This window comes from Orycteropus afer, unplaced genomic scaffold (assembly GCF_000298275.1).
Source record: "Orycteropus afer afer isolate SDZICR_OR568_19922 unplaced genomic scaffold, OryAfe1.0 scaffold00007, whole genome shotgun sequence".
NCBI classification, from domain to species: Eukaryota; Metazoa; Chordata; class Mammalia; order Tubulidentata; family Orycteropodidae; genus Orycteropus; species Orycteropus afer.
The window spans coordinates 10,925,717-10,952,406 of NW_006921594.1; the positions used below are offsets into that span (position 1 = coordinate 10,925,717).

General features: G+C 36.4%; 1 protein-coding gene across 1 annotated transcript in view; it reads left to right on the top strand.

Moving 5' to 3' along the window:
• Positions 1 to 26,690, top strand: part of PNPLA8 (patatin like phospholipase domain containing 8) — a 39,162-nt gene that overhangs the window by 9,058 nt on the left and 3,414 nt on the right. Inside the window, exons 4-8 of the mRNA XM_007944257.2 lie at positions 4,258 to 4,352; positions 6,896 to 7,067; positions 10,881 to 10,938; positions 14,031 to 14,225; positions 25,750 to 25,945. Of these exons, the coding sequence (XP_007942448.1) occupies positions 4,258 to 4,352; positions 6,896 to 7,067; positions 10,881 to 10,938; positions 14,031 to 14,225; positions 25,750 to 25,945 (716 nt within the window). The remainder of the gene's footprint in view (positions 1 to 4,257; positions 4,353 to 6,895; positions 7,068 to 10,880; positions 10,939 to 14,030; positions 14,226 to 25,749; positions 25,946 to 26,690) is intronic.

Below are 26,690 nucleotides of genomic sequence, written 5' to 3' on the forward strand. Positions count from 1 at the left end.
GTAGTGATACTGCCTCGGAAACCCAAGGAGGGGTCGCTATGAGTCGGGGCTGACTCGACGGCACATAACAACAACAACAGTTTGTTTAGTTCCTGTCTGCTTGTTGCTTAGATTCTTTGGCTTGGTTTTGTGGACTTTTCCAAAAATTTTCTCACTTCAGTTCCAGTTCCCTGTTGTATCTGCTCTTACCTGCTTAAATCCTTATTCTGTGCCCTGTCTATTGTTTTTAGCATTAACTTACCTCTCATTTCTCTGTGATGTCCCTGCCTTGCCAGTCACTCTCTGTATGTTCAAGTGTTACTCTTACCCCTTTTTGTTAAATTCCTTAGTTTGTATATCACTTTGACACAATGTGAAGGAATAAGTGACATATGGGAGAAGAAGGGTATTTAATAATCTAGGCTTACAGTATTAACCTTCATTGTTAGTGATGGTGGCAACGGAAAGCAAGAGGAAGGGAAAAGTGCAAGAAAATTTTGAAGAAAGAGGGGCTGGATATGGTAAAAGTAGATTAAAGTCACTCTTAGGTATAAACCCTGTGGGTGATTGGGACAGAATTGCAGGTACAGGGGAGGGTATTGGTGTTGAGAAAGACAGTTTTATTTTGGATATGTTGAATGTAAGTTCGCATGCATACGTATAGAAGTGCTTACTTGGCAAATGGAGAAAGAACGGATTGAAGAAAAAAATCTTAGGAGATCTTTATGGGTGTTTCTTAGGGAAGTGAATAGTCCAAGAAGGTGAACATCACTCATGGGAATGTAAAGTGGGAATGAATTAGAAAGACTAAATCTAGCTCATAGAATTCATTCCACGTGATGAGAAATAGGGAAGGTGGCAGTTAAATGAGTTTCATTGAGGAATGGGGGGAGGCCAGTTTCCTCTACCATTACGTTCGAGGGCTTTGGGAGGAAGAGTGTCATTCATTAAATCGATTAACAAATGCTGATTGCGTATCTACTATGTTCTGAGCATTGAACATAGGTCCTGGAGATACTCAATAACCAAAAAAAACCAAACCAAACTCATTGCTGTCAAGTTGTATTTGACTCACAGTGACCCCTCCTTGGGTTTCGGAGGCAGTATTCAAGTCTTCATGGTGCTTGCAGAATAGAGGAGGAGAGAGACAATAAACAGGAAACCAAATAAAATTACACAATTTGATAATAATGAGTGCTATGAAGACTAGTAAACAAAGTAAGGGATTAGAAAATAATAGCACTCTTTATTTTAGAAAGAATGATCATGGCTTCTTTTTGAGGAAATAGTATTTTGAGTAGAGATCTGAAAGAAGCAAGAACGTTAGAGGACATTCAGATGTCTCCTTAGAGTGAGGGAGTGCCAAAGGGGCAGGGAGGCCACGTCTTCTGATCTCCTTTTTTGCTGTCATTAGTGGGGGGCTTCTGCCACTAGCATCTAGTAAGAGGAGAACAGTTGCTGCTAAACACGTACAATGCACAAGACTGCCCCCATAACAAGACATATCCAACCTAAAACGTTGATAGTGTCACTACTGAGAAACCTTTGTTTTAGGGGAATATGAGAAAGAGTATCCAAAGGGGAGGCATGAAAGCAGTGTGGTATGAAGCTTGTGAGAAAAGGAAACCTCATCTTTTATTTATTAAGAGGATCTGAGGAGCCCTGGTACAATAGTGGTTAAGCATTCAACTCCTAACCAAGAGGTTGGCAGGTGGAGCCCACTAGCCTATGAGTTGGAATCGGCTTGATGGTGATGGGTTTTGTTTTTGTTTTGTGTGAGAGTACCTACTACAGTGTATACACCTCAACATATAAAAAGAAAAATCCTCACAACTGGACTAATAAACATCATCATGATAATGGAGAAAATATTGAAGTTGTCAAGAATTTCATTTTACTTGGATCCACAATCGACACCCATAGAATCAGCAATCAAGAAATTAAACAGTGTATTTCATTGGGCAAATCTGCTGCAAAAGGCCTCTTTAAAATGTTAAAAAGTAAAGATGTCACTTTGAGGACTACGAGATTACGAGATACCTGAACCAAACCATGGTATTTTGAGTTGCCTCATACTCATGTGAAAGTTGGACAATGACAAAGGAAAACTGAAGAAGAATTGATTCTTCATTTGAATTGTGGTGTTGGCAACGAATGCTGACTATATGCCATGGTCTGCTAAAACAAAACAAAACAAAAAAACCTGCCATTGAGTCAGTCCTGACTCATAGCGACCCCTCTTTGGGCAGTATCTCTATGGAAGTAGATTGCCAACTCTTCCTTCCAAGGAGTGGCTGGTGGGTTTGAACCGCCAGCCTTCTGGTTAGTAGTCAAGTGCCTTAGACACTATACCCTACCTGAGAGCTCCTAAAAAAATCTGTCTTGGAAGAAGTATAGCCAGAATGCGCCCTAGAAATGAAGGTGGCAAGACTCTGTCTAGCTTCCTTTGGACGTGTTATCAGGAAGGACCAGTTCCTGGAGAAGGACATCATGCTTTTGGTAAAGTGGTTGTTGTTGTTGTTGTTATGCACCGTCCAGTCGGATCCGACTCAGAGCAACCCCTCCTTGGGTTGCCGAGGCAGTATCACTACGGAAGTAGATTGCCCCATCTTCCTTCCGAGGAGTGGCTGGTGGGTTTGAACCGACAGCCTTCTGGTTAGCAGTCAAATGCCTTAGGCACTATGCTAACAGAGCTCCTTGGTAAAGTAGAGGGTCAGCAAAAAAAAAGACTCTCAGAAAGTTTAACACAGTGGCTAAAACAGTAGGCCCAAACATAGCAAAGATTGTGCGGCTGACACAGGACTGGGCATTGTTTTGTTCTGTGATACATAAGGTTGCTATGAGTCAGAAGTGACTTGGCACTAACCTAGCAACAACAAAACAGTATTGTTTTAGGCGCATAGTAGCAATTTGGCAAGTGTATGTTTTTAAAATCTATTCCAAATTATTTATATATGATTTCTGGTGGTATAGTAGTTAAGGCACTTGGCTACTAACCAGAATGTCAGTAGTTCAAATCCACCAGCTACTCCACAGAAGAAAGATGAGGCGGTCTGCTTCCATAAAGATCTACAGCCTTAGAAACCCGATGAGGGTTGCCATGAGTCAGAATTGGCTGGATGGCAGTGGCAGGAGAGGATAGCAGTTTTAAACAGCTCTCTCCTGATTATACAAGTAGTTAGAAAAATTTGGGAGAAAAAGAAAGAAAAATTAAAAATCAACCATAGCTCACAACTCCAAGATTATTAATATATTGAATTATTTTTTTCTAGTCTTTCATATGTGCATAGATAGGTGCATGTTTTATTTCCTTATATAAATAATGGAGAATATTTTATCCAACATTATCTTTAATTCTGCATGTCTCACCTTGAAGTCATAATGTATTTCTCTTACAAGCCATTTTGTCTTTTCTTACTTCTCATCAAATGCACATTATTTGCTGCCATAAAAAGAATGAACACCTTTGGTTTTCTTTTTTCATCTTAAAATATTTTTTGTTGAAAGTATCAAGGGCACAATTCAACACTCTGTGTTTTATCTTATGGTGCTAAGTACCATTGTGTTCCAGGATTTATTATATCCACATCTGTATTAGCTTTGGAACTCTTCATTGTTTTTGTATGTCTTTCAATATTAAATATTGTCCATTTGGTACACACACCCGGAATTGTCCTGGACCCCTTGGCTGTTTCATCTGTGACACTCCTTCATAAAGCTATCTACTGCTTTTGGCAAGGATTTAGGATTGAATAAAGTCATCCACATTAATTAATATACTTTCAATGCAGAGGATTATCCTAAGGTTGTTGAGAGTTTTAAAAAGTGAATAAACAAGGGAGCTTAGAAGTATGACTAGGGAATTACATAAAACATAAATATATAAACTTATAGGTGACCAACTACATTGGTAAGAGAAGAAACTAAAATATGGCATCCCAAAAGTGGTGAGTTGAGATTATAAGTGTTTTTTTAGAGTTGGAATGTTTTAAAAAATATTTTACATGGGCATGTATTCTTATTTAAAGAGGTACTAATCACAATTCAAAAACCTACTGTCATATATGTTTTATATATATTTTATAACATATATAAAGCATATATGTTTTATAACATTATTTAGATACGGAATTTTCAAAAGTAACCCTAAAAACGGGGATAGTCAAGTTTTTACTGCCGTTAGTGTATGTTACTAGTTTTTATCTTAACATTTAAACTGCAGTTATTTAAATATCCTTGAAACAGACTTTCTTATTTTGCCTTTAATCTTTTCTACAGAGGCGTGGTTACTATTCAGACACTGCGAAAATTAGTTGAACTTACTCAGAAGCCAGTTCATCAGCTCTTTGATTACATTTGTGGTGTAAGCACAGGTAATTAATATGATATAGAAATGGTGCATTCCAGCAATGTGTTAAGGAACAGAACTTTAATGTTACTATCTGTTTAAGATCTCATGTTTAAAATCATGGTTATTTTCTGAAAGGTAGGTATTTGTCTCATGTTTCAAAGATGTATAATCCTTTGGTTTGCTTAATAAATTTTTAAAAATGTTTATTGTGAATCAAGTTAACATTCAAAAACAGATTTTAATGTGCTCTATCTAATAAGTTTTAACTATGCCACAATCCCAAGTACACGTTGTCTTTTATTGCTTTTTGTTACATACACCTGATGGATAATGATAAAATGGAAGAAAGGTACTCATGAGAGACTTGAACTAATAGAAAATTAAGGATGGGTAAGATAGACCTTTTTTTGTGAGGAAATTTCTTCCTTTGTCATTTTTCATCTTGTTATTTGAAGCCAGAATTTAAATTGAGAAATGTGAGAAACTGTTTTTTAAAAGCTACTTTTTAATACTTTTATGGTAATCAGTATGTATTTACAAATGTAGAAGTTGGTAACTTTATCAGATGAATATTTGTTTTCTGTGGGAAGTTTTTTCCCCCTATTTCCTTAAGTCAGCTCTTCCATCTATCAATTTTCTGTCTATCTTCCTCCCCCATGTGTACATTAAGCCTTTCAGGACATGCTCAGGGTATGTATAGCTCTTACTTAGCCTCCAGGAAGCTTTCAGGGACTGTTAAATTCTAGATCCTTGCTGTATGTTTTACTGTTTGGATAGATAATTTCTCATTTTATGTTTGTTTACCCTTAATAGAATTTTATTTCTATTTAATTTTACATTCTTTTAAATTGTAATAGTTCTAAAGAGTAGTACAAACAAAATAATTTCTTTGTCCTATGTCAAGTATGACAACTATCCCCAAAGAGCATGTTTGTTAACACTTAGTTATTGAAATGAAATGATCAGAGCAGTTGCAGGAATGATTTAAAAGGGACACACTGATTCCCATAATATTCTGCCAAATAACAATCTCTCAGCTTGTTAGCAAATTTGGAAAATGTTGCATTAAAAGGTTTCTTTACAGAGGGATTTTTTTCAGTCCCTCAGTATGTTAAAAAATACACTGCAACTTTCCAAGACAGGAATATAATAAATAGATATATCCCAGATTGATTTAAGTATGAAAGTTTTTCTTAAAGACACATTTCCTGCAGCTAGTGTTCTTCGGTGCTTCTTCTGGAAGTAGTGCTTTTTCTAGTGCTTTTCCGTTTCTGTCAAATTTTGGAATGGTCCTAGCAATTCACATATTTAAACCTACAAGTTAACTTCTTGCTTTGACATTGACTTGGGGGTGCTCTCAATAAAGGGAGTCACAAATCACAGAGACTCATCCTTGAAGGCAGAATATCAGTTTATGTAATGTGCACATTTCTGTATTTATCATTATCTTTTTACTGTGTCTTATAGCTTATAGCTTGTGATTTTCCTAATGTGTGCAGTTTGTTTGCATTTTAAATTTTCATAAAGTTAGTATATGTAATTTAAGGGTAACGTTCTTACTAGTGGGAGCTCGGGTGGTGTAGTGCCTAAGGAACTGACCTGCTCACCAGAAGGCTGGCGGTTCAAACCCACCAGCCGCTCCTCGGAAGGAACCTTGGCCAATCTACTTCTGTAGTGATACTGCCTCGGCAACGCAAGGAGGGGTCGCTATGAGTCGGATCCGACTCGACGGCACATAACAACAACAACATACTACCAGAGCTCCCATATATATTTATTGTTACAACAATGTCTTTTTAAAACATAATCTGCCTGATCTTTTCCTGGAATAAGACCAAGTATTACAAAACACATAAAATATTTAGAGTATGTCATGATAGCTCTTTCCTGTTATCCTTTGTATTTTATCACAGTTCAGGTAAAACAGTGATGCTTTAAAAGTCTTTGTCCTGTCCAACCCTTTCCCCATCCTCCAAAGCTTTCTCTTCCCCTTTTTTCCTGTTTGTTCAGGGTTCAGCCTCTTAGACACACTAGGTGGCAGTGTATCCTACTAATTGCAGCTCTGTGTGAAATGAGCTTTTTAAAAGGATATCCCAGAGTACCTAATTTCTTTAATTATATATTGGTTCCCAGGACCAACCTGAAGGAGTAATTACTTTAATGAATTGGTAAGTTATATTCTGTGACTAAAACTAATTAATTACTTAAGGTTAGAAAAGACATTATCTACCACAATACCTCTCTTATATATTATTTAAGCTAATATAAAACAACATATTGTATCCATTTAAAAATTATCATTATAATTATTGGTTAGAATTATTTCATCCTTATTGAGTTCTGGTAAAGCTTTTAACATGTGCTGTCACAACATGAGAGCCTTACAAATTGTAGTTATTTTCATCCTCATTTTACAGATGAGAAAATTGGGGGTTCCTTGATGCCAAGTAACTTCCTGCAGGTGACACAACTAAAAAGTATCAAAACTATAATTTAACTCAGGAGATTTTATAATCATAAGTTCTATAAAGTCAATGCTAATTAAAACGGGATTCTTTCTTTCAGGTGCTGTGTTAGCTTTCATGTTGGGATTGTTTCATATGCCACTGGATGAATGTGAGGAACTTTATCGAAAATTAGGATCAGATGTATTTTCACAGAATGTCATTGTTGGTACAGTCAAAATGAGTTGGAGCCATGCATTTTATGACAGTCAAACATGGGAAAAGATTCTTAAGTAAGTTATGACTATTCTTTTTACAAATTTTCTCATTATACAGGTAATACATGTATAACTTGAAAAATACAGAAAAGCATGAAGAAGAATATTAAATTATTAATCCTATTAGTTGAGGGTAACCACTATTCATATTTTGGTGAATTATATTCTAGTCATTGTTTTCTTTGGTTGATTATGTCCATGTGTATGAAATTTGCATGTAAAAGTTCCCACTGCCTTTTTGAAAATATGAGATCAAATTTTATATAGACCATATTTTTATTGTTGTTTTTACTAACATGTTAGTCTCTTTTCAAATTATTAACAGATACTCGTCTAAAACATTAATTTTTAAACATTTCTTTCCAAGTGCCACAGAGCCATTATACTAATTTTTCCAAAATATAAGCATAAAGTAGAAATGTAGTGTCAGCTGGAACCCTAGTATTTAGAACTGCAGACCTTGGAATACGTTTCCTGTTAGCTTTTTTCTAGATTTAGATACATGTTATACAGGTGAAATTGTAACTACTGTTTTGTGTCATTTCATTCTTCGATGTTATATATTTTCCAACTTCATTAAAATTTCTTGGCACATTTTTAAAGAGCACACTATAGTCTATGTGTGACGGTGTCAACAGTCCACAAAATAAATGTCTCACATTTTCTTAACTCTTTCCATTTAGGATACTTGCGGACATTTAGAACATTTATGTTGTCGCTAAGGTTTTGTGATACTGAACAATGGTGTAATGGGAAATTTATATTTAGATTTCTACCAACATTTCAGAATATAACAGTGGGTCAGTTTATAAGAAGTATAATTATTAAGTCAAATGTTGGTTCCTTTTTAAAATAATCATTGTATGAGAAATAGAGAATTACATAATGAAAAGACAAAAATCACTTATTCCCACTAAGCACAAAATTGTTAACATGATGATGTGTAGAAGGTCTTTTCTACCCTGATGTCAGGTAATTATTTATTATTTTCTAGTTCTAAAGTTGTATTAGGTTTATACTTACATCTAGAATTTATTTTAATGTATGTTGTTGAAGGATCCCTGGTGGCACAGTGGTTAAAGCACTAACTTTAGTGGTTGGTAACTGAAAGTTAAACTGTTCAAAACCACCAGCTGCTCTAAGGGAGAAGATTGGCAGTCTGCTTCTGTAAAGATTTATATCCTTGGAAACCCAGTAGGTAGTTCTGCTGTGTCCTATAGCATTGCTATGAGTTGGAATCCACTCAGGGTTAATGGGGAATATATTGTTGGGATACAGTGCTTTATTTATTTATTTAAAGTATTTAATGCAAATGTCCCAGCATTGTTTGCCAAGTACTTTTTCCTTTTTTCCAGTGATTTGAAGCACGATTTTTTTTAATCATAGTTAAAATTCTTACCTACATTAGGGCCTATTTCCAAATTTTTATTTATTTTTGTACAAATCCACTCTAAATTTAGTTATTAAACCTTTTCCATAAAGTTTTTATATTGACATAGCAAGTCTTTTCTTAGTCTTGTTCATAATTCTGTTACCTATCTTCGTTTAATCTTCAATGTAAATCTTAGGCTACTTCTGTTACATAAAAAAATCTTACTGATATTTTGATGAAAATTGCATAAACTTTTTCAGTTATTTTGTGGACTGTTGACATATTTATAGTTGTGAAATAGTGTCATCCATTAACATTTATGTTGCTTATTTTCTGATCTTCTTTTGTGCCGCTTATGAATCATAATGCTATTTATTAAGATTATCTAATAAAGGTTTGAAAATTTGCTGTGCGTAAAACAAGCTTCCACTGTGGAACTATTTTCTTTTGTTACTCATTAGAGTACTGTCATGTATTTGCACATGATGTTTCAGCTGTGCTCTTTTAGAGGTTCTTACATTTTTAAGCACAGCATTGATAAACTTATAAGTAGAATTAGTTGTTTTTATATTCCCTACTTTTCACTTAGCTTTTGCTTCTAAACAAACCACTCCAAAACTTAGCCTAAAATAACAATGACTTCTTATCATGATTCTGTGGATTGACTGACTGTTTCTTCTGTAGTTCTCGCCTGAGTTCAGTCACGAGTCTGTTTTCAGGTGGCAGCTCCTCTGGGAGGGCTGAGGCACCTGGGTCTCCCTTAAGTGATCAGTCTTGGGCTTCGTTTCATCATGGCACTCTCAGAGTTCCCAGAGGGCAAGCCCCAGCGCACTACCACTGGCTAAGCCTCAGTTTATGGCATGGTTGCTGGTGTTCCATTGACCAGAGTACTCAATGACCAAACCTTGGTTCTCTGTGGGTAGGGACTGTATAAAGGACATAGGTTCCAGGAAGCATTTTTCATTGAGGGCCATTATTATAACCTACCACACCTACTCTTTGGCTTTTTGTGTCATAGGACTTTTTTTTTTTTTTCTTTTTCTCGTTTATTGATACTTTTATATTTTTGTTTTTGTTATTTCTGAGATAATGATCTTGTATTATTTAGGGACATTATGTTTAATTATAGCATCAGTAGAATTCAGGAATGTTGAAGATTTTTTTTCATGTTTTGACATCTCCATGAAATACATAATTTGCTAAAAAATTTTAGCTCTTTTGATAAAATCAAGGTTTAAGCAAAAAATAACTGAACTTTGTTTAAAGTGTGAGAGCAACATGCTCCCAGATTCTCTGTCCCAATTTTATGGTAAGAGTCTTGTGAAAAGATAATGTGAAAGACCCTTAGAAGAATGAAATTACATTCATCTTCATGCAGAAAAACCTATACACTAGCTTGGGAAGGACAGGGTTCTTGTCTATTTTGGAAAACCCTTTGCCTTCATCTTTATACAAACCTGTAAAGGGTGGAGCCCTAACCCATTGGTAAATACTCATGCTACGTGAAATTCACTAACATGCTAGCTAAGAAGTCTAAACATTTTTCAAAAAAATGGCATTAGAAAAATGTTTTTTTCTCATTGAGGCATGTCGGTAAAACCATAGCTTTTATATTGAATCAAGGGGGGAAAATGCATAGTTTTTAATTTTGGAAAAGCCTGTTAAAACAAGATTGCCTTGTAATAGAATTGTGAAAATTACTGCCCAAGAACAATTTCTGTAATGTTGGAGTAAATACCAACTCAGATGATTTAAAAAGAAGTTATTTGATAATATTGACTCTGTATTATTTATTAAAACAAGTTCAAATGTCCTGATCTGGTTATTAGGTTACTCTTTAACTAATCCTCCCATACTTTTGCAGTCTTAACCATGTTAGCTGCTGCTGTTGTTGTTATTATGTGCCCTCGAGTCAGACCTGACTCATAGCGACCCCTCCTTGGGTTTCCGAGGCAGTATCACTACAGAAGTAGATTGCCCAACCTTCCTTCCGAGGAGTGGCTGGTGGGTTTGAACCGCCAGCCTTCTGGTTAGCAGTCAAGTGCTTAGGCACAATGCTGCCAGAGCTCCTAACCGTGTTTGCAGGGCCCTGAAAACAACAGATTTGTTCCTTTTGTTTGCCTTTAATCCTTTGCCATCCTTGCACATGTTCCCTTGTCATCCTTTGATGTCCTTTTCAAGTTAACATTTTCATGCATCTTTCCTAGTTACTGCAGCCTGCGTAGCCTATTCCACTTCTGAACTATAGGTACTTGAAGTTTGAATCAGAAACTAACAGCTAGCTCAATGTTGTTTCATGTGCGTTAACTGGATTATAAGTCTCTTCTTATACTTTTTTTTCTCGATACCAGAAGCACCTTGACAAAAACCTTGGGCAAACAGTAATTGTTCCATGTATGTTCCCTGATTGTTAGAATGTAAAATCATTTTGATTTATTTTTTCTCCTTTAATAAAGGGATAGAATGGGATCTTCACTAATGATTGAGACAGCAAGAAATCCCACATGTCCTAAGGTAAGGTTCCAAAAAACCAAACCAAACTCACTGCCATCGAGTCAATTCTGACTCATAGTGACCCTATATATAGGGCTGAGTAGAACTGCCCCATAGGGTTTCCAAGGCTGTAAATCTTTACGTAAGCAAGCTGCCTCATTTTTCTCCTGTGGAGTGGCTGGTAGGTTCAAACACAAACTCTCTGGTTAGCAGCTGAATGCTTTAGCCACTGTGACACCAGCGCTCCTTAAGGTAAGTTTACAGTCTTTTAAATATAGTACCTAGTTAGAACTGAAGGTTAGGTACAAGTATTTATTCTGAGGGTCTTTTTATTAAGGGAAGAAATTCTTAGGAATCTCTTCAAGTAGATTATATAAATTCCTTATGTAGTGGGTCATTCTTTTAAGGTAGAAGATGTGATCATTAGACCTTTTTTATATCCTATAAAAGTATAAAAGCTTAGTAACATAAAAGACTAGGATTGAAGATAAGGAAGAATTCTTTTATCATAAGAATTTATAAAATATAGTGAGTTAAGGAAAATTGTGACATTTCCTCTAGATTTCTAAAAGAGAAATCATATGTGGTTCTTATAGATATTTATTAGATTTTATTAATGTAAAAATTAAATCCCACTTATAAAAATTTTAATTACTCTGTGAATTGCTTAGAAAAAGTATAGGGTAGTGGAAAGTCCTGAGTTAGAATTGTGAATGCCCAAGTTCTAGTCCTGTGCCTTCCTCTTACAGTGTAACTTCAGTTATACTTTCTTTAGTCCAACAGTGTGGGCCCAAATGAGACATGAGCTTTCTCAAAAGGATGGAAAGTTAAGAGGAAGTAGTAAACATATGTGTCTTCAGGCTCTATGAAGCAACTTAATTTTCAAGATTTTTTTAATGTAGAATTTTGGGTCATAAAAAAATATATGTATATAAACACATAAGCATATATATATCCATATATATATATATGTATGTATATGTATGTTGTTGTTGTTGTTATGAGCCCTTGAGTCGGACCCGACTCGTAGCGACCCCTCCTTGAGTTTCTGAGGCAGTATCACTACGGAAGTAGATTGCCCCATCTTCCTTCCGAGGAGTGGCTGGTGGGTTTGAACCACCAGCCTTCTGGATAGCAGTCAAGTGCCTTCAGCACTACAGTACCAGAGCTCCCCCATATATATGTGTGTGTGTGTGTGTATATATATATATATATATATTTTTTTTTTTTTTTAATTACTAGGGTAGATGGTCACCAAGAGCACATTTAGATCTAGTTTTCCAGAGATGTTGCTGTCAGTTATTAGCCATAAAAATCTTTAAGAAATTCTAACTACATAAATCTTTGATAGTATAATATTAATATCCATTTTTATTTTAAAGCTATTGTCCCAAGCCAACATACATACGTTTACATTTTGGTTATGTGTTGTTTGGCTTAGTGTTGTATACTTAAATTTCAGGAGGTACTATTGTATTATGAAACATAGAATTTTTATTTGAATTTAATGTTTATAACCCAACATGCATATTTTAAACAAGCAGTCTAACAATCAGTTATGACTCAGTTGTAGGTATATTTTAAAATAATAAGATGACCTATAACTTTTTGAAATACTTTTGGAATATTGAGACGGAAGTAAAGTAAAAACTCCCAGTGTTCATTCATTCTGCTGCTCTTACAAAGAAGAGCATCTTTTCTTCATTCTGTAGGTATTAATTATGTACCCACTTTGGATACATTAGTGAACAAACACAGACGTGGGTTTATAGCCCAGTGGGGAAACATAGGCACTAATCAGTAATCACATAAATGAGATACAGTTTCCCAGAAATAAGTGTCATGGAACATAAACAGTTCTCTAAAAGCATATGGTTAAAGGAACATGAAAGAAAGCTACCTAAGAAAGTGAGATTTGAGATCCCAAAGTGAAGGCTAATGAGTTCTTGGCAAAGGGAACATCCTGTTCAGGAGGAATCATGGAGAATCCTAGGAACTAAAGGAAGGCCACCAAGACAGAACCTAAGCATCCAGGAATAGCGTATGAGATGAGACTGAACATATAGGCAGACGAGACCATGCAGGGCCTTATAGGTCATGATGATGGGATGCAGTAGCTCTTTGGCCAGGACCCTAGGAGGCATAATACACCTCTGGCTTGTTCCTCTGTATCTTCAGGGCTTTTTGTTTGTTTATTTTTAAACTGAGGGAACTGACAACTATAAATAACAGAGTAGAGTGGGTGTGAGGGAATTTTAGCCCCCTTAAAAAGTAATTTACTCCTGGTAAATGGAATAGCCCCTTGCATATTTCTTAATCCAGCATTATCTATACACCAATTAATAAAAAGACTCGCTGGATTTTAGTGTATGGGCAGCTTATCATGATGGCCTAGAGACACACCTGGATTGCTCACAGGAATTTGAGATGCGACCTATGATTTATAAAGCAGTCGAGCAAACAGGCCCTGCAGCACTTGCATAGGACAAACTCTTCTCAGTTTATATTGTAAATGGTTAGCAGATACAGAATATTTTACATAAATTGAACTGACATCAATAAAGTCTGAGACCAAGGGTGATCAACATAGTTTTTTAAATAAAATTACCCAGCTACCAAGTTTTAATGCTATAACCAGAAAGCCCTGAGAGTTTGTAGAGTGTTCATGTTTTTACTTTGACTTATGATGCTTCAAAAAACACTAAGACAAAGACTAATTTATAAATGATATTAAGCAAGTAGTACATAATAAATCATTATTATTCATTCATTGCTATACTGATGTATTAATTATTACATAAAGGTCTGGAAATTTATGCCTTCTTAAATGTCTGCTTAAACAGCTAATCAAAACATGTAGTCAAAAATTTCCTTTTTGTTGTAGTTCTTTTATAGTACATTCTCAGTATTATCCCAGTCTTTGTATCTTCTTTCTCGTGAAATGAGAAAAAGTTTGGTTTCCTTTGCTCTATGTTATATTCAGGTTATACATCTGTAAGGTTGAATGGTGGTGTAGATTGTTCATTCTCACTGTGAAGTAGTATTTAATTTGTGTAGATCCCAGATACTGCTGCTTATAATAAATGAGTACTGTTCACTGTTTAATTCACTAGGTAGCTGCTGTAAGTACCATAGTAAACAAAGGGGTAACGCCGAAAGCATTTGTGTTCAGAAACTATGGTCATTTTCCTGGAACCAACTCTCACTACTTGGGAGGCTGCCAGTATAAGCTGTGGCAGGCCATCAGAGCTTCATCTGCTGCACCAGGCTACTTTGCAGAGTATGCCCTGGGAAATGATCTTCATCACGTAAGTTGTCTATATGCCTTTGTACCTTTTTACATTTTACTTGATTAGAGAGAATCAACACTTAAATGCCACTAAGCCTCAAAGAGGAGATCTGGTAGCATAGTGCCTAAGGCACTTGACTGCTAACCAGAAGACTGGAGGTTCAAACCCACCAGCCACTCCTCAGAAGGAAGATGGGGTAATCTACTTCCGTAGTGATACTGCTAGGAGGGGTCGCTATGAGTTGGGTCCAACTCGAGGACACATAACAACAAAAACAACAAGCTTCAAAGGGGTCAATCAAGGTGACCTGAGACATTTTTCTTCATGTCTTCATGTGGCAAAGATGTGCAGTTGGTTTGTTTTTCTTAAATTAACAAGCCTTCGGGCCTGAGTTTATTTTTGGAAAATAAGATTTTTTTTTTGTATTGTATTTTGTGATTCATAGCTAGTTAGGATAACTACTGATAGAAAAATGCTGTAGTGTATGTGGTTAGCTTTCCAAATGTGATAAACATTTGAAAATGAAACAGCCCCTGGCAACATAGAACCCAGTCTGTTCAACACTTTTGGTGGACATACATGGAAGAAAAGGCTATAATAATAATAGTAATAAACACTCATTACATTAGCTATGTAACCAGATGCTTACTTAGTCCTTGACGTGCATTAACTCATTTAATCATTGCTGTTTATGGGGGAAATAGGATTATTTCCACTTAAAAATGAGAAATTGGAGTCTTAAGAAAAGTTCAGTAATTAGACCAGGGTCATAGCTGTTAAGTGACAGGATGCCAGCTGTAACTACACTGTTTTGTAATTAATGGATCAGTGATCTGTAAAGTTGAATAGTATTTCTGATCATTTTTTCTTTTTTCTAATATGTAGACTCATTTGCTTATCTTAAATTTTTTCTCAGATTTTTTTTCTACTATTTATGGAAATCCTAATTTATAGGCTAATACTTTCAAAATATATATTCATATATATCCACAATTTTTATATGAAAATGCACTTAAGATCAGTCTCATTTGATAGAGTTAATAACCTTAACTTTCTTCTCTAGTCGTTTACGTATGTGTGTTCTTTTTATTTCTTTAATGTTCAAGTAGGAGCTCTGGTAGTGTAATGCCTAAGGCACTTGACTGCTGACTAGAAGGCTGGTGGTTCAAATCCACCAGCCACTCCTCAGAAGGAAGGTTGGGAATCTACTTCCGTAGTGATACTGCCCAAGGAGGGGTCACTATGAGTCGGGTTTGACTCGACGGGACATAACAACAACAACAATGTTCAAGTATATGTTGAAAAAATAAAATCGAGACATGAATTTTCAGGTGTCATTCAAAAGCTCCTACTTATATCTTCTGTATAAACTATATATCAACTATATAAACTTGAAAACTTTCTAATGAATAAATAAAATATTCTAATCAATTTTTCTCTTTTTTATATAGTATCTTAGGTATATTTTTAAATGTTAGAGTGAGCTATCCCATTTTCTTTTTATCCTTCTAAAAGTAATGCCATATATAATCTTTATAATTAAGAGATTAAAATAGGATTCTTTTTGTCTTTGGAGTCAGTTCAAACTATTTCTTTACTCAGCACTTGAGTTATGTAAGGCACTTCCCCTTCTTGCCTTTCTCCTCTTTCTTCCACCCCCTCAAGGCAGAGGGTACTGGGTGTAGAACCTTTTTTTTTCACATTGATTTCAGGACTTAATTGCTCAAAAGAAAAAATGTATTTTATTACATATATTGCTGTTTTAACAACTCTTTCCCCCTACAATTAAGTATTTTCACCATGACATAAATGGGGAAATAACTTAAACTGTATATTAAAATAGAATAACTAAAGTTTATAACATAACTTTCCTAAGGTTGTCATACTACCAGATTGCACTTCTTGTTGTTGTTATGTGCCATCGAGTCGGACCCGACTCATAGCAACCCCTCCTTGGGTTTCCAAGGCAGTATCACTGCAGTAGTAGATTGCCCCATCTTCTTTCCAAGGAGTGGCTGGTGGGTTTGAACCGCCAGCCTTCTGGTTAGCAGTCAAGTGCCTTAGGCACTACGCTACCAGAGCTCCCAGATTGCACTTAGGCCAAATATTAGTGAAAGTAAAAAATGGTAAAAAACTATTTCAGGACCATGTATTCCCAAACTTCAGAATAAGTTGTCTTATCTGCTCTTTATTTGTTATCCAAGAGGAAGCAGTTCTAAAGTGTAACTCAGTCCTGTAGAATATACACAGCAAACTAGAGTCATTTAGTGGTGCAGTTTCTGTCCTAGATAAGCTAGGTATTTCTTCTTATGCTTAGCCACATTGATCACCATAATCTTTCAACTCAGTTTGACCTACAGATTAAAATAACTTTCTATATAAATTTTATATAAAGCATATAACCACACACACAGAGAATATACTTTTATGTAAATCAATTACTTGATTAATTTTAGGGATTGACATTTAAAAAAAATCATTTAAAAATGATTGACATTCAATTTAATAAGAATATTCAAATGGAATCATCCATCTAAGCAAACCCTGTTTTTCCTTACTGTATATTCTCTCCTTCCACAACTTGAGGAAGTAGATAATTTTCCCCTCAAAAGACAAACAGATATTGATAAGAATTTTCTAAGGTATGAATGATCTGCATTGCTTAAGAAAGAAAACATTCACGCAGTGTTCCCAAATCTTTCCAAGCCTTCAGAAGTTGCTACAAAGCTTAAAACAAAAACTAAAATATGATTCTTTCTTATTACAACCCTTTCATCCTAAGTTCTTTGAATAATTATATTCAATTATCCTCACTCTCGTTTTTTAAAATACCACCTGTCATGTCTGACATATGTGTTATTATAAGTCACTTCATATCCTTTTTGGAGTCAGGTAGAGTATAAATTATAGATTAATATTCTATTTGAGCAGTTACTGAAAGTAGTGCTATAATTAAGAGGTATGAGTAGGTGGATGGGGAGATTGCATTTGCTTTTGGTTCTAAAGAGAAGATTATTATTACAGTATTTACAAGGTATATCACATGTCCTAGAAAATTGTAAAGTGGTAAAAATTCTTTTGAGTAGCTTTCAGGCTGTTTGGCCTGGCATAGAATAAGATGGTCATTAAGTTTCTAATGAATGAACTGAAGCAAACTACTTGGTACCTGAGAAGGCCTACCATTCACAACTTGTACTTTGATGTTTTTATTTTAGGATTTTGGTTTTGGCATACATCCACTGTCATGCTACTTGACTTTAGGAGTCATAAGCATTTAACTACGTTACTGAGGGGTACACTGAAAATTAAGTCTTTTGAATCCATGACAAAGGGAGGTGTAACGCCTACTATGTATGCTGCCATTTTCTCTTTTTGCTCTTGGTACAAATCACCTTCTTCCAGGGAGAGAGGCTTCACCTTTCCTAGGACAGCAACGGTCAGTTAAATGGCAAAGGAGGGGAATTTTTTTGTTTTCTCCCCATTCTAGACCTGGGCCATTTACAGAACAGCTTTCTGCAGTCTTTAGGTTTCAGAGATCATCTCTATTTAGGCACATCTCAGTCACAAAGAAATACTTAGGAAAAGAGCCCAGACAGGAGATGTCTTTACAAGAACAGCCTTTTCCTACGAAAGTCACAAGTGTAGAAAACATATGTTCTTTAAAAATGATGTAGTAAGAGAATGGTGGAGATTGGCAACTCAGGAGAAAGAAGAGGTTGGATTGGAAGTGGCAACAAACAGCCCACACTAAACGGAGAACAGAGCAGGGATTGAAACGATGTGACCAGACAGCTTTTCTGAGGGTCCCACCAGCCCTGTGGGTCCCTGTTATCCCAAGGGTCACACAAAGCTGCCCACTGGTGATAAACAGCATATGTCACACTGGAGGCGCATTGGCCTCAGACTGGCTTGTCTATAATCGAGTCAATTGGCTTTCTCTGGGTAATGTGATTAGTGTTTAGGAACATTTCTATCTAGTCTAATCTGGCCTCATTGATCAAACCAGAGTAGTATTTGAGATACATGGTTGTAAGAAAGTGTGTAATGCTAGAAATCAAGAGATATCATCATCTTTAACTTTTTAAATAAATAGTACCTCTCCTGCTGCCAATAAAAGCCATGAATTCATGAAAAGATGTGGGGTGTTTCTCCTTCACATTCCTTAAAAAATTTTGGTAGAATCCTGCATGATGTTTTTAATAGGGCCTTCAAGACAGAGAACACTAATACTGACAGTAGTGAGATGTGAAGTGGGTGATTTTCCACAAGGAGAGGAAATTACTTGGGAGAAGTCTCTTTGATTCACTAGTAATTTTGTTATTACCTCACTAGGGGTTCTCTTGCTGCACATGCCGCTTTCTACCTTAATCAGAAACTTGCAGATTACTGAAAAGGAAGCTGTCAACAAGAGTTTTTAAAGAAATAAGTTTTAGGGCTGGTACTAAAATAAATTGGCCTATTTCTTAATACTTTGTGTTTCTGTACTCAGCGTAATAGTGAATCAGAACATTTTGGAACTGGAAAGGTCTTTAGAAATTACTGGTCAAGGCTTACTTTAATTTAAAAGTCATTCTACTTCTACTGCAGTAAATAGGAGAGATGATATTAGAATTTTAAGTATTCATCTTCCTAAACTATATTTTGCCCCACAATCATGAATCCTCAAGAAAAAAATGAAAATCATTATTGTATCCTATGTATGTATGTACATGTATATATGCATGGTTCAGTGTAGAAAGATATACTATGTAAATAGATTCTGTGCTCTATGGAAAACTCAGCTATGCAAAACAATTCATAGCTCAAGAATCCAAGTAGTCACATTTTACTGGGTACATTAAAAACTATTTGAGAAAAAAAATTCATTCACAAGGGAAAATATTTAATTCATTTTATATATATTTGCCCAAAATTTTTGAATTACTGTAATAATGATGCATTTGTTTTAAATTATATACAGCACTAGTACATAGTGCCTAAGGCACTTGACTGGCTAACCAAAAGACTGGTGGTTCAAACTCACCAGCCACTCCTTGGAAGGAAGGTTGGGCAATCTACTTCAGTAGTGATACGGCCTCAGAAACCCAAGGAGGGGTCGCTGAGTTGGGTCCAGTTCAACGGCACATAATGACAACAACGTAGCATGACAATTGAAGACCTGTTTCTCTTCTTATCCTGAGCATTGTGAGAAATTGATATTATACCCTGTAAAATCACCTCTTTCTGAATTCTGCAATGTCTCATCTTCCAGTGGAAATAGATTATTATAAATAGATAGTTTCCTACTCAGTATTTAAACCAGGTTCTTGCTGGAATAAATGACTTTTTTGTGCCTTGTTTACAAGAATAAGTAGGAGTTAGTTGAGCACAGAAGAGGACTGGGGAAAGAGCATTTTGACTGAGATGACAACATGTGCAAAGGCACGAGGGCCACAGAGTGGGATTTAGTCAGAAGACTGCAAATGATTCTGACTAGAGGGTAGATTAGGAAATGACCAATTCGGTGTAGCTTCAGTATTCAAAAATGTAGGATTAATAGGTTCGGGTAACAAGGAAGGAGATATGGGCTAATTAGAATGAATAAGTTTCTAACAATTCATTGTTGTTACTGCTGTTAGGTACCAATGAGTTGGTTTTGACTCCTAGCGACCTTGTGTACGACAGAACGAAACACTGCCCGGTCATGCGCCATCCTCACAATCCTTGCTATCCCTGAGCCCATCGTTGCAGCCACTGTATCAGTCCATCTCGTTGAGGGCCTTCCCCTTTTTCACTGACCCTCCACTTTACCAAGCATGATATCCTTCTCCAGGGAACGGTCCCTTCTGACAACATGACCAAAGTAGGTCAGACAAACTCTGGCCATTCTCACTTCCAAGGAATATTCTGGCTTCACTTCTTCCAGGACAGATATTTTCATTCTTCTGGAAGTCCATGGTATTTTCAGTATTCTTCACCAACACCACAACTCAAAGTATTTGTCTTTCTTATTCATTATCTGGCTTTCACATGCATACGAGGCGACTGAAAATACCATGGCTTGGGTTAGACACATCTTAGTCTTCAGAAAGAGCATCTTTGCTTTTCAGCACTTTAAAGAGGTCTTTTGCAGCACATTTTCCCAGTGCAATATGATATCTGATTTCTTGACTGCTGCTTCCTTTGGGGTTAATTGTGGATCCAAGTAATGTGAAATCTTTGACAACTCAGTCTTTTCTCCATTTATCACGATGCTGCTTTTTGGTCCAGTTGTGAGGATTTTCATTTTCTTTATGTTGAGGTGTAATCCATACTGCAGACTGTAGTCTTTAATCTTCATCAGTAAGTGCTTCAAGTCATCTTCACTTTCAGCAAGCAGGGTTATGTTGTCTGCATATTTCAGGTTGTTAATGAGTCTTCCTCCAATCCTAGTGCCTCATTCTTCATGTAGTCTAGCTTCTCAGGTTATTCGCTTAGCATACAGATTGAGTAAGTATGGTGAAAAGATACAACCCTGAAGCACTCCCTTCTTGATTTTTTTTCCCTTGTTCTGTTCAAATGACATCCTCCTGGTTTGTATACAGGTTCCTCACAAGCACAATTAAGTGTTCTGGGATTCCCGTTCTTCTCAGTGTTATGCATAATCTGTTATGATCCACACAGTCTAATACTTTTGCATAGTCAATAAAACACAAGTAAATATCTTTCTGGTGTTCTTTGCTTTCAGCCAAAATCCATCTGACATCAGCAGTGATATTCCTCATCCAATGTCCTATTCTGAATCTAAATTACATTTCTGGAAGTTCTCTGTCAATATACTGGTACAATTGTTTTTGAATTATTTTCAGCAAAATTTTACTTGCATGTGATGTTGATATTGTTAGATAATTTCCACATTCTGTTGGGTCACTTTCTTTGGAATGGGTATACATATAGATCTCTTCCCAGTCAGTTGGCCAGGTAGCTGTCTTCCAAATTACTTGACATAGATAAGTAAGTGCCTCCAGCACAGCATCCGTTTGTTGAAACATCTCAATGGGTAATCCAGCAGTTCCTGGAGCATTATTTTTCCCTATTTCCTTCAGTGCACCTTGGGCTTCTTCCTTCAGTACCATTGGTTCTTGATCATATGCTACCTCCTGAAATAGTTGAACATCAATGAATTCTTTTTGGTATGGTGACTGTGTATTCCTTCCATCTTCTTTTGATGCTTCCTACATCATTCAGTACTTTGCCCATAGAATCTTTCAGTATTCTAACTCAAGGCTTGAATTTTTTCTTCAGTTTTTTCAGCTTGATAAATGCCAAGTGTGTTCTTCCCTTTTGGTTTTCTAACTCCAGGTCTTTGCACATTTCATTATAGTAATTGACTTTGTCTTCTTGAGCTGCTCTTTGAAATTTTCTGTTCAGCTCTTTATCTTGTCATTTCTTCCATTTGCTTTTGCTACTCTATGTTCAAGAGCAAGTTTCAGAATGTCTTCTGACATCTCTTTCCTTTCCTGTCTTTTAATGACCTTTTACTTTGTTTGTGGATAATGGTCTTGATGACATCCCATAAAATGCTCCTGGTTTTCATTCACTGGTGTTCAGTGCATCAAATCTGTTCTTCAGATGGTCTCTAAATTCAGGTAGGATATAGTCAAGGTCATATTTTGGCTCTCATGGACTTGTTTTGTCTTCAGCTTCAGCTGGAATTTGCATGTGAGCAATTGATGATTTGTTCCACAGTCAGTTCCTGGCCTTGTTTTGGCTGAGGATAATCGAGCTGCTCCATTGCCTCTTTACACACATGTAGTTGATCTGATTTCTCTGTATTCCGTCTGATGAGGTCTACATGTATGTTGTTGTTGTTATGTGCCGTCAAGTCAGACCCAACTCATAGCAACCCCTCCTTAGGTATCACTACAGAAGTAGATTGCCCAACCTTCCTTCCGAGGAGTGGCTGCTGGGTTTGAACTGTAAAGCCACCATTTATGTTGTTGAAAAAAAGTATTTGCAATGAATAAGTCATTGGTCTTGCACAATTCTATCATGTGCTCTCCAGTGTCATTTCTATCACCAAGGCCATATTTTCCAACTACCAGTGATTCTTCTTTGTTTCCAACTTTCACATTCCAATTACCAGTAATAAGCAACACATCTTGATTGCATGTTTGGTCAATTTCAGACTGCAGAAGTTGGTAAAAATCTTCAGTTTCCTCATCTTTGGCTTTGGTGGTTGGTGTATAAAATGAATAATAGTAATATTAACTGGTCTTCCTTGTAGGCGTATGGATATTATCCTATCACTGACAGCATTGTATGTCAGGATAGATCTTGAAACATCCTTTGCGACAACAAAGGTCTTGCCATTCCTCTTCAATTTGTCATTCCCAGCATAGTAGATCACATGATTGTCTGATTCAGAATGGCTGAAAGTAGTCCATTTCAGCTCACTAATGCCTAGGATATCAATATTTATGTGTTCCATTTCATTTTTAACAACTTCCAATTTTCCCACATTCATACTTTGTGCATTCCATGTTCTGATTATTAATGATGTTTGCAGCTGTTTCCCATTTTGAGTCCTGCCCCATCAGCAAATGGAGGTCCTGAAAGCTTTACTCCATTCATGTTATTAAGGTCAACTCTCCCTGAGGAGGCAGCTCTTCCCCAGTCATATTTTGAGTGCCCTCTGACCTGAGGGGCTCATCTTCCAGCACTATATCAGACAGTGTTTCAGGGCTATTCATAAAGGTTTCTGATCCTATATCAGAAAGTGTTTCACTGCCATTCATAATGTTTGCACTGGCCAGTTCTTTGAGAAGTGGATGGCCCCTTTCTTCTGACTCTGTCATACTCTGTAAGCTCCCCTGAAACTTGTCCTCATGGGTGACCCTGCTGGTATTTGAAAAACTGGTAGCATAGCCTCCAGCCTTACAGTCACACACAAGCCACCACACACTACGACAAACTGACAGGCAAGTAATGGAACAATTTACTTTTTTTTTTGCATTTATTGATATAATCATGTGTTTTTCTTCTTTATACTGCTAATATGGTAGATTATACTGATTGATTTTTCAATATTTAATCAGTCTTACATTCCCAGGATAAACCCCACTTGATCATGGGGTATCCATTTCATTTTGAAAAACATAGCTTTTCCTAGGCATTAGTAAGCTGAAATGTGCTGGTTTGGGCCATTTTGAATCAGACAATCATATGACCTACTATGCTGGGAATGACAAATTGAAGAGGAAGGCTATGGCATTCATTATCACAAAAAATATTTCAAAACATTAAAGAATACAGCTTTTCAAAATGAAATGGGTACCCCAGGATCAAGTGGGGTTTATCCTGGGAATTTAAGATTGATTAAATATTAAAAAATCAATTAGTATAATCTACCATATTAATAGTATAAAGAAGGAAAGCACATGATTATATTAATAAATGCAAAAAAAACCTTTTTAACAAAATACAGTACATTCTAATGGTAAAGGAGGATCTCTGGTGGTGTACTAGTTATAACATTCAGCTTACTAATCAAAAAGGTCGGTGGTTCTACCAGCCTCTCCACAGGAGAAAGACGTTTCCATCTGCTTCTGTAAAGATTTACAGCCTATGGGGCACTTCTACTCCATCCTAATAAGTTCACTATGAGTCGGAATCAGCTTAATGGCAGTGGGTTTGGTTTTGGTTTAATGATTAAAAGAAAAAAATTCTCAACAAACTAGGAATAAAGGGAACTTCCTTAACCTCATGAAGGGCATCTACAGAAAACCTAAGGCTAACAACATCTTCCATAGTGAAAGACTGAATGCATTCCAAGATTGGGAACAAGGCAAGGATATTCCTCGTTCACCTCCTATTCAACATGGTACTGGAAGTCTTAGTGCATTTACGTTTGAAATAGAAATAAATATATAAATCATAGAGGGGAAATAAAAGTGTCCCTATTCATAAACACCTTACTTTGACAGGGAGCTGCCAGAAATTTAGACCGGATTCAGAAGAGCTCATGGAAAGAAGGATATCATTGCTGATGTCAGATGGATCCAGATGGATCTTGGCTGAAAGCAGAGAATACCAGAAAGATGTTTACTTGTGTTTTATTGACTGTGCAAAGCCATTCAACTCTGTGGATCATAACAAATTATGGATAACATTGCAAAGAATGGGGGAATTCCAGGACATTTAACTGCGCTCATGAAGAATGTGTACATAGACCAAGAGGCAGTTATTCAAACAGAACAAGGAGATACTGAATGGTTTAAAATCAGGAAAGGTGTGCATCAGTGTTGTATCATTTCAGCATATTTAGTCAATCTGTATGCTGCTCAGATAATCCTAGAAGCTGGACTGTATGAAGAAGAATATGGCATCAGGATGGGAGGAAGACTCATTAACAATCTGTGATATGCAGGTGATGCAGCCTTGCTTGCTGAAAGTGTAGATGACTTGAAGCACTTACTGATGAATATCAAAGACTACAGCCTTCAGTATGGATTATACCTCAACATAAAGAAGACAAAAATCCTCATAACTAGACCAATAAGCAACATCACAATAAATGGAGGAAAGTTTGAAGTTGTCAGGGATCTCATTTTACTTGAATCCTCAATCAGTGCCCCTGGAAGCGGTTAGGAAATCAGACATTGTGTTTCAATGGGCAGATGTGCTGCAAAAGACCTTTTTAAAGTGTTGAATAACAAAGATTATACTTTGAAGACTAAGGTACACCTAACCCAAGGGATGGTATTTTTAGTTGCCTCATATGCGTGTGAGAGGTGAACAATGAATAAGGAAGACTGAAGAAGAATTGATGCATTGGAATTGTGGTTTTGGCAAAGAATACTGAAAATACCATGGACTGCAAGAAGAACTAACAAATCTGTTTTGGAGAAGTACAGCCAGAATGCTCCTTAGAATCGAGAATGGTCAGACTTCGTCTCATGTACTTTAGTCATGTTGTCAGAAGGGACCAGTCCCTGGAGAAGGATCTCATGCTTGGGAAAGAGGAGGGTCAGTGGGGAGGGGGAAGACTGTCAGCAAGATGGATTGACACTGGCTGTGACAGTGGGCTTAGGCATTGCAGGGCTTGTGAAGGTGGCACAGGACCCGGCAGTATTTCATCCTGTTGGGCATAGGGTTGCTGAGTCAGAGCTGACTCCACGGTTCCTAGCAACAACAACAACATTGATACACAGTAAGAGTATAGTGGCTTCAAAAGCTATTCAGTTCATTTCAGTAGTTTTGAGCAAATATACAGAGCAGCCAAGTAGTTCAAAGTACATTCCTATAGAAAAGGAAAAGCTTAATAAAAAACTTCCTCATCAAGCCAGGGAGTTCACGTGACTTCTTACTGTAACTGTACTATATAAAAGAAATTGACTTTAAAAGAATCCCTTGTTTTTAACTAGTTGTCCAACATATTACATAATTTGACTTTCACTTTGAGAAAATTTGAAACTGTGGAAAATAAAATATTTGCTCTCTTATTTGTAAAGTACAATTTCAGTATGAGTTACTTACTCTATCTGTCTTTTTTTTTTTTTTTTTTTACACTTGTATTTCACAGGATGGAGGTTTGCTTCTGAATAACCCTTCAGCATTAGCAATGCATGAATGTAAATGTCTTTGGCCAGATGTCCCATTGGAATGCATAGTATCCCTGGGCACTGGACGTTATGAGAGTGATGTGAAAAACACCGTGATGCACACAAGCTTGAAAACCAAATTGTCTCATGTTATCAACAGTGCTACAGATACAGAAGGTTAGTCTGTTTGTTTGTTTATTTGCTACCTGCAAGTATTTCAACTTCTAGAATTCAGTTTTTTGGTAGAATATGCTGATCCTAACTTTAAAGTACATGTTATGCCTGTGTTACGGATTTAGGAAGGACATGGGAGAATGTCTTTTCTTGTTTTCCTGTCTCCTCACCCATTTCTAGTGTCCTAGAATGGACACTTCTCCATCTGGGAATTAGTGTTATCCTTGTCTACTTAACAACAGTTGAAGTATCTAAAGTAGGGATCACACAAAGGCTTAGAGACTCTTAAGACCAAAACAAGGAAAAGAAGAAGACAAGTCATGTTGATTTGGATATACACATGATAACAGTGAGAGAATTAGAGCTCTTATGGAATTAATGGAATTAGATTATTTAGTTATATGGAGGCAAATTGGAATTGAAATAAATCTTTACTTCCACTATTGCCTCTTCTATAGTCTAGTCTCCATATAAAGGCTAAAGTGATCCTTTAAGAGTATAAATTAAATCATGCCTTTCCCCTGCTCAAAACCCTTTAGGCTTGCCATCACACTTAGAACAAAATCCAAAATCCTCATACACTGTGTCTAGCCACACTTTAATTCTTGCTGTTCCTCAATCTTGCTAAGCATTTTTATACTTCAGGGCTTCTGAGGTTGCTGTACTCTTCATCTCTAAAACCCTTCCTCCAGCACAAGTTGACTTAATCCTTTATTTCATTCAGGCCTCTGTTCGGATGTCACTTCTT